The 15716-nt window shown below is 34.3% G+C and overlaps 1 protein-coding gene across 1 annotated transcript in view; it reads right to left on the bottom strand.

Moving 5' to 3' along the window:
* Positions 1-15716, bottom strand: part of LOC113557215 (thymocyte selection-associated high mobility group box protein TOX-like) — an 82373-nt gene that overhangs the window by 1405 nt on the left and 65252 nt on the right. Inside the window, exons 9-13 of the mRNA XM_026962647.1 lie at positions 10082-10217; positions 5581-5661; positions 4763-4978; positions 2599-2736; positions 477-663 (exon numbers count right to left, since the gene is read on the bottom strand). Of these exons, the coding sequence (XP_026818448.1) occupies positions 625-663; positions 2599-2736; positions 4763-4978; positions 5581-5661; positions 10082-10217 (610 nt within the window). The 3' untranslated portion in view covers positions 477-624. The remainder of the gene's footprint in view (positions 1-476; positions 664-2598; positions 2737-4762; positions 4979-5580; positions 5662-10081; positions 10218-15716) is intronic.

Here is a 15716-nt window from a genome sequence, read left to right as displayed (position 1 = left end):
CGATAGTGCAACTCATAGCGGAACTATCTGAACCCATGTACCGTAAGTAGGTACCTGAAATAACAGGTAAATTGCACGGCAATCACGGAAATCTATGAATATCCGGAAATCGGCTGTTTTACACGTTTGAAAAATATAAAGTTTTTACACCCCCACGTCTATCTTCGATTACATATCACAACGTGATATTGTAGATATCGAATGAAATAAGGCGATATCGTTGCAATAATGACATCTCGGGTAAGACAACCGCCGATGCTTTTGAAACGTGCACTTTTTGACGGCGTACCGGCAAAGTGCATCTCAAAATGTCAAACACTCGCTGTACAACATAACATAGGTACACAACGAGAAGACCGAACATAACGAACGGCCGCGGTTACGGAATTTACCGTCGCCCGAGTGTCACGGGTGCCTATACGCGCGTTCGCCGCCACACGTCCTGTCGCCACTGCGCTACAGTGATTCGGACTTACTTGCAGTATTGGTGCCGACACTCGTAACCTCGATTATACTCGTCGTCCCATCCGGCATCCGGTGCGAGACATACGTCGTCGTTGCCGCGTTCGTTTCGTATGCACACGTCGACCGACTGCTACTGAGCTGGTGTCGGCGGGACACCGGCTAATGGCTGTTTTGCGTCGGGTTGAAACACCACGGCCACTGGAAAACGATAAAAAAAATAAAAATAAAATATATATAAATATAAAGGCTCGTCGACGACGTGATCGGACCTAAATCCCGCGTTCGGGGGGAGGTGCGATTCGCATCGATTTCGGTTTCATGATATATCATTATAGTTCGTCTGTTTGTCGATTCGTAGAGCTTTCGTATACCTACGCGCTTTTCAAACCCGCGGAGAAACCGTTTCACTACTATATTATTATAAACGTTAACAATGGAGAGCGATGACGGATATATGCTCGGGACAGCTGTGGAGAAGCCGTATCGTTTGCTACAGGTCGAATTATTAAGATATGCAGATAAACGAAAATCTATTTGATGTACAATCGTTATTGTCGACTGTCGTACGCCACGCATTCTATATAGTACATTATTATCATTGTAGAGTAGACGGGGAGCGCAGACGATGCTCGGCGGCGATGTGTATGTACATATTATATAATATTTTATTTATACGAGTGGCCTTTAAATTAAAAACGAAAATTGTGTACATAATTACATTCGTATTGATTTTATCCGACAACAAACAAACGGGAATTCAATTACTGTGCCCGGTTCCCCTCTACTTATTAAAATACTATATCTGCGTACATATAGATCAATATATTACGTACAAATCGTTGTATGGCGACCGTCTCGCGCGGACCCCGCACAACAAAAACTGTACATCATAACGTTATAACAATGAAATATTACTATTATAGTTCAAACGCGAATTTACGTTTTTACATTAATTTTTTTTCTCGTACGTATAACGACATTTTTAAACGTTGCTATTGCCTGCCTATTCGTTATTATAATGTCTGGCACGCGAGACATTTTTCACGAGATCTTAATAATGTATAACATTAATACTATACGAAATGAGATCAGGCTCGGCCGACACTAAAGACTCCCCTAAATTTTGCATTTTAAAGCGACCGTTTTCCGCCACTAATCATTTTAGCGTAAATGTGTTCGTCGCATTATAAAAACGTCACGTTATCAGGAGAGGCGCAGTTCAGCGAGGCGATTACGGGTGTGCAGATAAGAAGCGACTACGACGAAGCGTTCGAGTGGAAAACATTACAAAATTCGAAGGAAAACCTGTATTATTATTATTATTATTATTACTGTACGAACGTTTTGCCATTGATAAACATTTCGAAACTCCTTTGGTAAAGGATGTATAAGCAAATCTGAGCACTTATTAACGCCGAAATCGTATTTTAGCGATTCGCAGAAAAGTGACTTATTGTCCGGGTGGGCTAGATCGTATCGGAAGTTGCTGCAATGTTTATCGTGATACGAATGAACGGAAACGCTCCTCTTGAATATTCTCGTCATTAATCCAATAAATCATCGAACCTGATATTTTTACACGTCATCTCGGACGGTCTTATTCATTGTACCCTTATCGGAGAAAAGATTATAACATTCCCCGTTGAGACCGCCATTGATCATTATCAATCACTCGTACGTCCCCATAACGCGCTGTGATGTACGAGCCAACTCATTGCGTAATAAAATACCTAATAAATCGTATGGCCATATATATATATATATATCTCATATTCGTTTTCCACGCATAATAACATCAAATTATTGTACTTGTTATTATTGTTATTATTATCGTCGTTGGTATTTGGTTAATTCACTTGTTACTGGACTACGGGTACGCACCTGTCCATAATCATTTACGACCAGTGCAGCAGACATAACTTTCCTCCTCCCCCCACCCGCTCATACACACATCGTCGTCGCAATCAATCTTTCGACCCGAAAGTCGGACGCCGTCACGAAAATTAAAAATCCTCTCTATACCTTTGACAATCGCGAAGATAATATTATAGGTACTGCACATCACTAACGAAGGTTTACATTGTGTTTAAATATAATCGGGTAGTAGATGTAGATAATATGTGTAATACTCACGTATGATGAAACGTTGGCCGGTGGCGTTGGGGGTTGTGACTGTTGCGGCGACGGGGGAAGTCCGCCCTGAGGATGCTGCGACAAATGGTTCAGTCCGGGTGCGACTTGGTTGTGGCTGCCGATCAGACCAGTCTGTTGCTGGAAATGGTAAAGAAAAATAGCAAAATAAATAAATAAACTAATTCGATTGTGACACACTGCACACGATGCAATCATGCCGTATGGCCGTCGACCACTCGGAGTGACAATTCGGACATTTCACCCCAACCCCTGCATAACAACAACGATAGTATACTGTGTAATTGTTCGACGCTGAACACATTATTTTTTTTTTTTTGTGGATACAATCATTATATTAGTATTATTTACATAAGTATTTAGTATATACTGAGGGTCATTTATTATTGAAACGTTTGAAGTTTGAATGAATAAAAATAACGACGTGATTTTATTACACTAAAAATGGAAACACGATTAGACAACTGAACCTTTATCTAAAACTAAAGCCTTGTTTTGATTCTTTAAACAATATCATACAATAATTATCATATTAATTATTGAAATATAATTCAACATTTAAAATACACAACACGTTATAATTGAAACAATAATATGTCTACTAACATTATAGTGTATTATATATGTCCAATGTGTTCATGCCTACTCAATAGTTGGTATGGAAATTTAATCAGTAAATATTACTATTTATTACATCTATTTTTCATTTAATATATACATTTAAACTTTTTAAAGTGCCCATACCACTATAATTATAACTCATAAAACACAAATTTTATCACAACCCAAAACGCATATAGCTATGTAGGTAATAATTACTAAGTATATTTATTGTAACTAGTCCAGGCAAATGGATATACGCGGTAATTTATTATCATAGGTATACGTGTTTTTTTTATTAGACTTCAGTGTTTGGATTTTTTTTTTTTTAGGGAAATTATTGCCTTTAACAGGATATTTAACATAACGTTACTATAGTCAATATCACTTAAAATGCACTGTACGCTGCGCTTTTTAATAAAATATTTAAACAAACGGTCATAATAATATATTAAACAGACCAAATACGACCGTGTATAATACATTAATATGTTTAAACATATTTTTTTCACTATTTGAAAATCGCAGTGCTTGTGTATTATAATATATTTAGTTCATACGAATAATGTAGGTACTGACAACGTTTAATGTTCATTTATTAATAGCGATCCTCTCGTTAGACGAATCCGCTTATAAGAGTGCCATTAAGTTGAAATCATTATAACTATATACATATTAATAATGCAACTATATGCGACCACGATGATACAACAAATGAACAAATTATATTTACGTATATACTTAAAAGCATCACGAGACGTTGTCTAGAATTATAATAATTTAGTGGTCTTTGAAGTTTTCAATAATCCCATACTGCCGTTTTCCAACTCATTAAAAATTATTAAATTTGGATTGTGACCAATAACATCTGTTTAAAGTTTAATATTATTCGTACGAGTTTTTTGTAAAGTTATTTTCAGAATAGACCTCCTATGATTTTATATTTCAACCCGATGTTTAAAATTTAAATCACAAGAGGCAAACAGTATTGACGCGTGAATGTCAATTGTATTATAATGTAATACAACATCACGTATCGTTTCACACGACAATCGGATATATTAGAAAAAAATCGCTGTGAAATATTAATGTTAATGGGTTCGTCCTAACTATATAATATTAGTTAATATCGTATTGGATGTTTTCCCGACGATGATCATAATTTTATTATTATAACTGAATCGGGGATTTGTCACGAATCGTGATCAAATGTTCATAACTGCAGATAATAATATCTTACTATATATACTTACTGCAAATCACTTCCGTACCCGACCTGACCTGACCTAACCAACCCAACACAATACCTCGTGTATAATAAAGTGTGACCGAATCCGTGAACACAATAACAACAACATTTATTTGATTGTACAGCATCAATGCGTATTTGAGTATACTCGCGGATCGTGTGCAAAATTGTAAAATAAATTGTAAACTCGAAAACATATACTATAACGTTGACCCCCCCCCCAACTCTACACTCCGCGTACTCTAATCGCGGGAACATTTATAACGTCTGCGCTACCGATTGCATATGAACACTTACCGATTGGTTATGGTTTTGCGGGTGGCTGTTCATCACCGGCACCCGGTTGTCCATCATCATAGCGGACTTCTTGACTTGGCCGTGGACTTGCGAGTGCGGCGACGGCACGGACATGGGTGGCGATGGTAGGCCCGCCGGCGGTGAGTATCCGTTGTACACGCCGCCGTAGCTGCCCACGTACCCTCCAGCGTACATGCTCGAGTCCGGTTCACCTCCCTGCAAACGTCACCAGCGTGTTTAAGTATACGAGTCGGTACATAATAGTCATAAGTCACAGCGCACGACTCGAGTACAAAATTTATGTATATTATATTATATTTATATTATACAGAGACAATATACATAGTCGTGGACGCGTTTTAAATCATATAGTTATTATGTATTATTATTTATGGTTATTTGGTCTACCCTCCCCCCGCTCGCCTCCCGTTCTTATGAATTTACAATATAAATCCTCTTATCCCGTACCCTCGCACGCGCCAGAGCCTAGATAGACTTTGCAAACTTCTTTGTCGGGCTAGGACGACGGTCGTTAAGTTTTCCGCCTGTTTGAGAATCACCGCCATCGCCACCTCCTATACTATATACTTCCCCGTGCCCGACGATCGATAAAAAGAACACGATAAAACTCGACTATTAATAATTTTGAATACTATTTTCCCGAGAAAGTTTTCGTGAAAGTTTCCGTTTGTAAAAGTTATCGAATAGCGTATAACATAATACTGTAAATAAAACGAATCCACCGTGCATAATGAAATAACAATATTACAATATTACATTGTACACAGGACTTAATGATATTGAAAATTTAATATTACCTTCGATACGAGACTCGCTCTGTATGCAGCCAGGGCCTTCAAGTAATCCTTCTTAGCAGCTTCCGTTTTCTTCTTGTAAACCTGTAATAATTGTAAACGTTATATATTTTTTTTTTATTATTAAAAAGTTGTTGTTCGGACATAAACGCGAAAATAAATAGCCTCAAGTCATAAAACAGTTATACCGTTAACCTATGAATTAGATAATTTTTTTTTTTTACCGAATGGACAACAATTTGCGTAGTTAGAAATTATAATTATTATTTTGTACATTTATGTTCTGCGACACGCCATTCACATTCCTTTCAATAGATAATTTTTTAATTATTGTTTGGAAATTGGAAAGTTACTAATCAAACGTAAAGGTCAATTACCGTTACGTAAAATATTTCTGAAAAAATATCATTAATCTTCTGAGCATTCAATTAATTTTATACAATCAAAAGTTATTTTAACCAACTTATTTTGTTAAGAATATCAGCTTAGGTATATCGAAAAGTAATATAAATAAAAATTCAATTTATAAATAACAAAACATAATAATATTATTTATTATGGTAAAGAAATACCCACGATAAAAGTACAAGTGAATTAATCACACATATTTAAAATTTAAGTTCACAAATATTTTCATTTCCAAGAATAATGTTTACTTATTAATTTGTTTTGTTTTTCAAAATTTATTAAATTAAAATTAGTTTTTATTTATCGTTGTCGAACATTCGCACCTATGTAAATGGAATCACATTTATGTGTCACAAACATTCGTTCTCGCCTTATTGTATGGGTCCCTTTTTCTTGCTTAATAATCACATTTCAGACAGGCGATTTGCACAAAGTCCATTCCCCCGTGTACAACATGTGAGGTGTGTGCCAGATGATGCCTAAATGAATGCAAAATCCGCAATGGTACGCAAAGCGAAGGCGGGAACGCAGACTTCAGTAGGGTGGTGTCGAGCAAAGTTTCTAATTTAAACATTATTGATTTAAATCGCTTTTAAACGCAGCAACCTCCATTCGTGTCCCATTCAATGAGTTCACCTCCTTTCTTTCTATTGTCATAGCAAAAGCAAAGTTTGCATTTAGTTATTATAAATTTGTACGTCGCGCTCCCAGGGGGATCTGCATTAAAAATAACCAAATTATTGCGTACGGCTCAGGGTAGTGACGAAATTGAATTCCCATTTTCTCCACGCCTACAGTGCCTCAAAAACATGGTTCATTTTTCAATAAATTCAATTTTCGTACACATCAAAATGTCATGTCAAGATATTTGAAATTTACTCCACTCCTCAAAATTCACAAACTCCCAATATATAATTATGTTCTCTTGTGATTGTACGATTTCGTTACGATCCTAAACCTAGAGAGAAATCGATCACATCACACACAAATTTAAGAAATACTTATAATTATATGAATAGTTACAGTCAACATTGTATTACGGTCAAAGGTCGTGTTGTATAGCGTTATTACGTTTTTACTTTGTTGATTTTTCTTATATTTTTATTTCCTATCAAAATGTAAACGGTGAAACATAATTTATTGCAAACGCTAATGCACCACGTCAGAAATAACACATCTTGTAGCAGAGTAATAAAACCCTTTACACGTGACCTCCGGTAGATTGTGTATACGGTCCTTACGGTGGCATTCGGAAAGTATCGATTCAAAACGTTTGATAATGGAACACATTACCGTCTATATAATATAATATTATTACATTTCAATAACCAATAATCGCAATAATTCTTAATTTGCTACACGACATATTTTCAACGAGCTAACAGCACGCAGATGAGAGTTTTGATTTACCTTGATAACGATTTATTGCGATCAGAAAAAATGTCAATTTGTAGTCAGTAGCTATAATTTCTTGTGGAAATGACTTTGATAGTTCTATTGGGTTTGCGGTCATTAGTTTGTTTTAGAAAGTTTTTTATGGGCATTTCACATAAAACTGTATAATAAACTCATATTTAGCTCCAACATGATTTAAAAATATTAACGGCGGTTTGTTGATTTTACTACACGTCTGTTTTCCGCGTTCTAACAGTTTATCGTAAAGTCGAATTTAACGATAACAGTTTCGACTAAATATAAGACCACCTCACTATTCGATAATGTTTTTCGACATTAATATTATTACTGTTACTACAATAAATTAATAACTAATAAGTAACAGTTAGAATTTCTTTGAATTTTTTTCTTTTTTTTACGTAATATCGTGATTGTCAAAACGATATATATGTGTGTGTGTGTGTGTGTGTGTGTGTATAATAAAAAAAAAACAATAAGGAACCAGAAATTGATTTATTCCGGAAGTGTCTTGTAGATTTCTCTCGATCCATTTAGAATACATATATGATATACACATGGGCCTATGAATCATGAGAATCGGGTCAGCAGATTTGTGAAAGTACTGCACTTAGCATTTTACTGTTATTAACATTTTGTTTTGTCTGTATTATATATCCTAACAACCCATTTAATACAACATTATAATATTATAATGTATTATGTATACACATAAAATAATTCAAACATTTTATTTTGTTATATTATTTTTATTATTCGAGCTCAGTGTGCTTAATTTACCAACTGTCCGTAACTACCATATTTTGCATAATATACTTGTACTGTCCTAGAATATTATTATTATGTCTGTAAATCGAAAACCGTTAGTCGCGCATATTTGTCACTTAAACTAAGAGGTAGGTAGGTAGGTACACATAATATTTTAATGGTATTATTTCTGTTTAAACTCGTAAATAATATTATATTGTTATATAGCTACAACCATGCTGCTTGGAAATACATTTTTTCGAAATTCTGTGAACGAAAAACGAATAAAACGTTTGCCCCTAATGATTGGTAATATTTTATGAGCGCGTGCAAACTGTTATTATAACGTTTGTTTCTCTTTTCCTATAGAGACGCGGATTTCCGGTAAATTTAAAGTTTTCCGTTGGACTTATTCCGCGATGTGACACGCTACAACGACGGGTTTTGTTGACAGACGTCTATGTTTGTTGTAGTCGAGGAAATTAATATCATACACGACCCGAACCAATATTTTCACGGAGATCGGAACGTTTACTCTGAAAAATATGACGAAATGCAACGACCCGCCAGCAGTGAATACGCCGAGATGTCAAATAAGACATTGTATTTTTGAAACAATGAACATAGTATCGGCGGGACACGTCCAAAACAATGTCGGTGGGAGGGGCGGGGAAATTAATATTAGCATTTTCGAAAAGCTCTCCTCCGACAAATTTAAACTATTTATGACGACGCGTTTTAATAACGTATTTTCGTTTCAGACACACTATTATAATAATATTTCTCGAAAAGCTTTGTTGTACAACGCTTCAACGTGATATTTAGGCTAATATATCACCGCAGAGTTACGTTTTAAACATACACCGTGTACAAGACGTACGTCAAATTAATAGCGTTTTTCATTAAGTTCCGTTATACACACGTAATTTATATTTGTTACGCTTACACAATATATCGATGTTCAATTAATCATGTCTAGGGTTTTCTATTCAACAAATTTGTTTTGTTATTTTTTTATTATTATTTGTTATTATAAATAAACTATAAAGCAATAATAGGTTATTTCGATTTGTGTCCAAAGGACTAGTTACCCGAGTTCGCCAAAAATGTATTTTCCCCGCCACCGTCCCGTAGTCGTTGATATTATTATTATTATTATTATTTACATGTTTTCAGTGGCGTTTCCTTTTTACCCGTAGGTACTGTGTGTACGCAAATATACCTCAGTGTGCAAATTTACAAGTGAAAAAGCTTTAGAAATTACTTCTCCACCGACCCACACCATCAACACTACCCGTTCAACCTATATTTTCATAACGTCAGCTCCGAGATTATTTATTCTATATGGAAAGAAAATAACTTCTCCGTCCGTCCCTACCGTCACTTCTACTCCGCCACACAGCCCCAGTCTTCCCGTCTCTTTCTGTTTTTCTCTTTTCAGTATTTGGTTTTATTAATGTGTTCGAACTGACTGAGGGCACTCCTAAAAATGGATTACTATTTTTCATTCGTATAGATTGTGTAGCTGTGAAAAACGAAACAGAACAACGGAAAAACGAGGAGGGTGCTTTTCTTCTCTTTAAAATGTTTCCCTTTGCCGATATAAATAATAAGAGAAAATGTCTGCGAGCTAGCGAGCTTGACAAGAGAAAGAATTGATAATAAAAAGGACTTTAATCCGTCAGTCACACAGAAACAATATTTCATTTACTATAGCAATTCAACGAAACAAACGTTATTCTAAATTGATATACTTCTGTTTCGTTGTAAAATATCATTTTCATATGACATCACTTATAAGTATTCATAATACTGCGTCACCCAATCATCGTTGCAGAAGGTATTAATTATTTTAATAATGTTTAATAATTATTCCACTGGTATGTTGCCATTACAATAAAACGAAGTGCGTTATTAATTATTATGGTATACTCACATTTTTGTGATCTGCGTCCAACGAATCCCACATGGACGCTACGATCTTGGACACTTCGCCGAAACTAGCATTAGGATTTTTACCTTTGATTGCCGCTTGAGTGTCCCGGAAAAAGAGCGCGTATGCAGATACCGGCCTGGAAAAATAAAATGATTTATTAATATAATATACTTTATCCCGGTGAAAAATATCTTTACAATAATAATAATGACGACAATATTTTATATTGCATCATGCTAGTTACAAAATATCGCAATACCACGCATTATATGACACAATTGTCAGACCGATTGGAAAAAACAACGCGGCTTCGACAATTTTTTTTTTCTTTACTGCGAGATGACAAAAATAATAAAAAATATTGTGTGTTTGGCGTCATTGCGGTTCAGATTAATTGTATTCTATGACAAGAATTATTTCAAGAATAAGAGACCGATTCAATTATTATGCTCTCTACAGTTAGTCAATCGCGGTACATGATCAATTTTTTATTTATTTTTTTTTAATTAAATTTTTATACTATTGAACTTGACAGGATTAAACTCCCGTATAAAAAGAGACGAATATTATTGTTTGATTTATTTAATTTATATTCAGCTTGAAGTATAATAACTAATGGTGGCTCTAGATTGGTTGAAAATTGAAATACATTTTTAATTATTAGGGTTCCGAAGTTTATGACTAAGACCCGGACGTTCTGGCACACTAAATCCTATTGATGTTTATATTGCATGTATTTGAACAATAAAAATGACTATAATGTCCACTAAAAATACTCTGCGTAATTTATTTTGTTTGTATTACTTAGATAATAAAACTAATTTAACTGTTCGATATTTAGTTCATTAAATTAATAATGTACATTAAAGTTGTTTCATTTATTTTTTTATAAAATAATAAACCATATTTTATTTTTATTTTTAATTTTTATTTAAAGCACTATACTATTTTCGATTATATTTATGTGATGTTTTAATTATGTTATTTGATTTTTTTATATAATATACTTTACGTTTACAATGAAATCATTTCTGTTTTTTATTTATATTTATATTTTTTCTTTATACAAAAATGACTAATAAATTAAATTACAAACAACGTCTAAACTTGTTTTTGTTTGTATTTTTTTTTTTTTTTATTTATATATCTATATAATAATATAACTTTATAATATATTAATTTACTTAATGGATTTTATACTGTTGATTTATCTATATTTGTATAATAATAATATTTTACTACAAACTACAAAGTATAAGAAATACATAAGCAAAATAATTTAGTTATATAGTTTTATTTATTATTACACTCCCTTTTTTCATTATTTAGCAATGAGGAATGTTTTTGGGGAGGATCCAATAACATTGGTGGGGGAAGTTTATACGATCAGCTTATAAGATTGGCGCCACTAATAATATTTCACAATCTCACTGCGTATACGATTATTCAGTGTTATAAATAAATGTACATACAAATATTTATCTAATAATATAAAGAGATGTGTGTGTGTGCGTGTGTGGTGTAAGTGATCACCCGTCCACAGTATAAAGTAGGTACAGACATATACAACGACTTTTGATCTATATAGTACAATATACGTTAACGAAAATCAAATGATTATTTTCATCACGTTTTCGTGTTATTATAAAATATTATATGGTTTATTACATTTCGTGAATTATTAGCGTTACAGATATTGATTTTGAATATTATGAAGCGGATACGGAACCAGACTTTTCCCGAGTCACATACCCCGCGGTTTACAAAGTGCTCCGGTTTGTTTATAAGACTTTGTTTATGCACCACACTAGCTATTATCGTTCTACCTATTTCCATTGATTCCAAACCACACTACTGGCACTGTTCGAAAATAGCAACACAACGTAATATTAAATTTAAACGAGTGGTCTTATTTGGAACGGGTTGCCATATAGAATCCCGTTAGTATGTCCCGTAGTCCAGCAGGCGAGGTCGCGTGACTGGAAATTACGTACGACGAAGAGACGAGCTCTGTATTCACCGTCCTTCGCGTACGCATTACTATGAACAGCGGTGACATTGGTGACAATAAGACCATTTTTTGACTACTTCTGATGTAAACATAGGACTGCAATCGATCCCTCTCACATTACAGTCACATCGCTGAAACTTAACCGTAAAAAGATAATATATTTTTCCAATCGTATCTTCATATTAATGTATAATATTATAAACAAAACGTTTGCTCGATGGACAATACACAACTGTACATACACACCAACAATGCACTCACAGATTCGAAAACTTTACGTACAAAAATTATATTTTCTTCTGTGTCTATTCGTTCGTACAACGATTCATATTCCGCACGATGTAGACACGAAATTTTTTCATCGAAAAGTTTAAATGTCGAACAACTGTACATAGACACACACCCACACACACATACACTTGAAATAACTTTAGCAATAACCCTACCCAGCCCATAATCATCATCCTGCCCCAATCCAACGTAACAAAGATCAATACTCTGACGGAACATAAAGTATAATAAACTTTTGTCGGTGGATAACGAATGAGAACGTAATAGCGCGGTGGTGGCGGACGGACGAGCAAAACGCGTGGACGGTTTTGAAGTTTTTGACGAAAATTACCACATTTCGAAAATAAAATATATTTTATGCACCCCGGCGAGATGAAAGTTTCCACGAATAATAATATTCACGAGTAGTAGAGTTCGTCGGAATAATAATATCATATTACTATTATTATCAACTGTTTCCACTTCAGGTGTAATTATTTTATAGTATAATATATTATAATGTATGTCTTGACGATTTCCAACGGAACAACTGCACTACGTAACAAATTAAAAAAGTTACCGCAACTTACGGTAAGACAACGCGTCAACTACGTCTACAAATAGTATACAATATAGTTCATTCTACAACCGTATACCTACGTGAGTACACTGTGTTGTCTCTTGTCTGAAAGAATTACTATTTGACGTCCGTTATTACAGCGACGGTAACAACAGTAACAACAACAAAAATAAGCAATTTAATACAATTTATTGATGTTAGCGCAGTATCTACTTGAAGTATGAAAATATTATTATCACGACTTTGCAGGTCTTATCGTCGATACGCAGACACACACATACACACAAACTTTGTTGCATTTGCATGTTTTTTTTTTTTTTTTACAATTCGACTTTTGGTTGTGTTAGACAATACATGACTTTACAAATGAAATATCAAACTTTTAAGTGCATATTTCGTATGATTAATACTATATAATTGCCCGAGACCTCAACTCACAGTTATATTTATCCAACATGACACGTGTGGTTTACCGAGATTTGATTATTATTATAATATATAGATTGTATCGTTATATCGAGAGATCAATGAAATCTACTAGCCTGTGCGTGACTGCCGTTTGCACATAGTTTAGGTACACATGTGATGGCCTCCTGTCTCGACTGCGGTCTTGAACGATCTAAACGATTTAATTTCTTCTTATCTCATTACACTCTTGACACGACCGCGATTTTTTCGGCATTTCCGAGAGTTGCACTCTCCCACTCCCCCGGTGAGCGGTAGGAAGAAGGTCTTACATCTCATCGATTTAACAATATTACCACAGCGCGCCATGCACAAACGCACATGCAATACGCACGCACACGCTATACACTACCCGTAGTGCACATACATTGGCGCACACAAACGTTTAATATTTACCGCGAAACCGCCGACGTTGTGCACTTGTACGTATACGCGATTTATATTCGGTCTAGGCGAGCGCACCATCAATTTGCATTTTATATAGAGCTTAAACGGTGGCGGGGTCGCTATACACACGCAGCACGGCATTTGTGTTATTACGATGTAATATTATCGAATCGAAATCGCCTACATACTACCTATCCCGTAACCTATCCCGTTGGACCGTCTGGAGTGCGGATCTCTCCTCCGACGCCGTGACCGCGATATTCCGACGTTGCAACGCGTGCCAAATACACTCGGCTTTAGGTACGCAAATATTGCATACGGCGGATAATATGTATATTATAATAATATTGTCGTTGTTATAACCGTACTATATTATATATAGGTATTGTTTAATATTTTGATTAACTTTCGAATTGCATAACATTAATATAAGCCCGCCGATGGTCTGCGAGGTACCGCGTCCATATACCTATCATTGTCCTTATTGCTATATGTATACGTGCACTTGCGCATGTATATAATATCCTAAGTATATATATATATATATATATATATGAGTAGGTGTACACGTGCAGTGCCGGGTTCTCTCGATTATAATCTCGAAACGAATATAAAACCACTGTTCTCCGAAAACAATTCCATGTCCGTTTTTAATGATCAATTATTGTCGCTGTCGGCCGCTGACGTTTTACGCAGTAGTTTTACCATATATTACAATTATAACAATAATCATAATATTATGCCGGTATAGTGGTGGGACGTATGCTCATCCCGCTTAGGGTAGTGCTCAGAGCAAGGCGGACATTTCCAAGACTATTTGTTATAATATCATTATTACCTTTGCCGCGGACGTTTTACGTGCGCGGGTGGCGTACGAATGCACTCTCGAAATTAAAAACGACAAACGATATTGATTTCTTATGACAAAATTGATATTTTACGACTCCGTTCGATACCGTTACTGAACCAAAATAAAAAAAAAAAAACTGACGACCGATAATATTAAATGCGACATTGGAAGGGGGATAGAATTTATTGACGAATAGTCATGCTGCAGAGGGATATCGGATTTATAATTGGAAAAAAAAAATATAATAAATAGAAATAACTTAAAACCATTTTTTATTTTTATTATTATTTAAAAAAATGGAGCATTTTAGTGATTGCTTTCTGCTGGGGGAGACTTTCGTTTTTATTTTTAACAACTGTATTCTGAAGTGCTTATTTTATTGATCGGAACATTTCCCGTTTTTAATATTTTAAGTTATCTGATGTTATAAATAAATATTTTTATATATTTTCTGGAGCGTATAGGACCTATATTATTAAAAAAAATATAATACATTTTTGTTTTATATTTTGTATTTTTTTTTTTCATATGACGACAACCCTTAATTTATATGGTAGATAATGACAAAAAACGTTCTTTAGTGGAACTATTGATTTATGAATATTCGATATTATACAAAATAGTTTGTTACCGAAAGCTATAACTATATTTAAAATTTAAAAGAGGCAGTTAAAATGTGCAAGGAGATAAAATTATATACTTTTCCACCACTCTTCTCCACAAGACCAAACTTTAAACGATTATAGCCCATAAAACCTGCAAGGGGCGTGAAGCGCTATTTTGTTCAATATTAAAATATTTATGCGGACGTTGAATTTTTCAGAAATATATTTCAAAATTAGATTTTAAATTAAATTTAAGGGTAATAGTCTTATATATTTAGTAAAATCACGAGAAAAACATTTGGAAATTGCGAAAAATATATGATTTTTAATTATTTAGAAATGTATGATTTCTCTCAGACGTAATAATAGAAAAGAAGAAAAACAATTTAATTATTAATTTATTATATGAATAAACTATGATGTCCGTATACAAGTCGCTATACGCTCACGACACGAAAACTAATTTT

Source organism: Rhopalosiphum maidis, chromosome 1, assembly GCF_003676215.2.
Source record: "Rhopalosiphum maidis isolate BTI-1 chromosome 1, ASM367621v3, whole genome shotgun sequence".
In the NCBI taxonomy this organism is placed as follows: domain Eukaryota; kingdom Metazoa; phylum Arthropoda; class Insecta; order Hemiptera; family Aphididae; genus Rhopalosiphum; species Rhopalosiphum maidis.
Note: the sequence above shows the minus strand (reverse complement) of the source record. Positions and strands in the feature narration are given on the sequence as shown.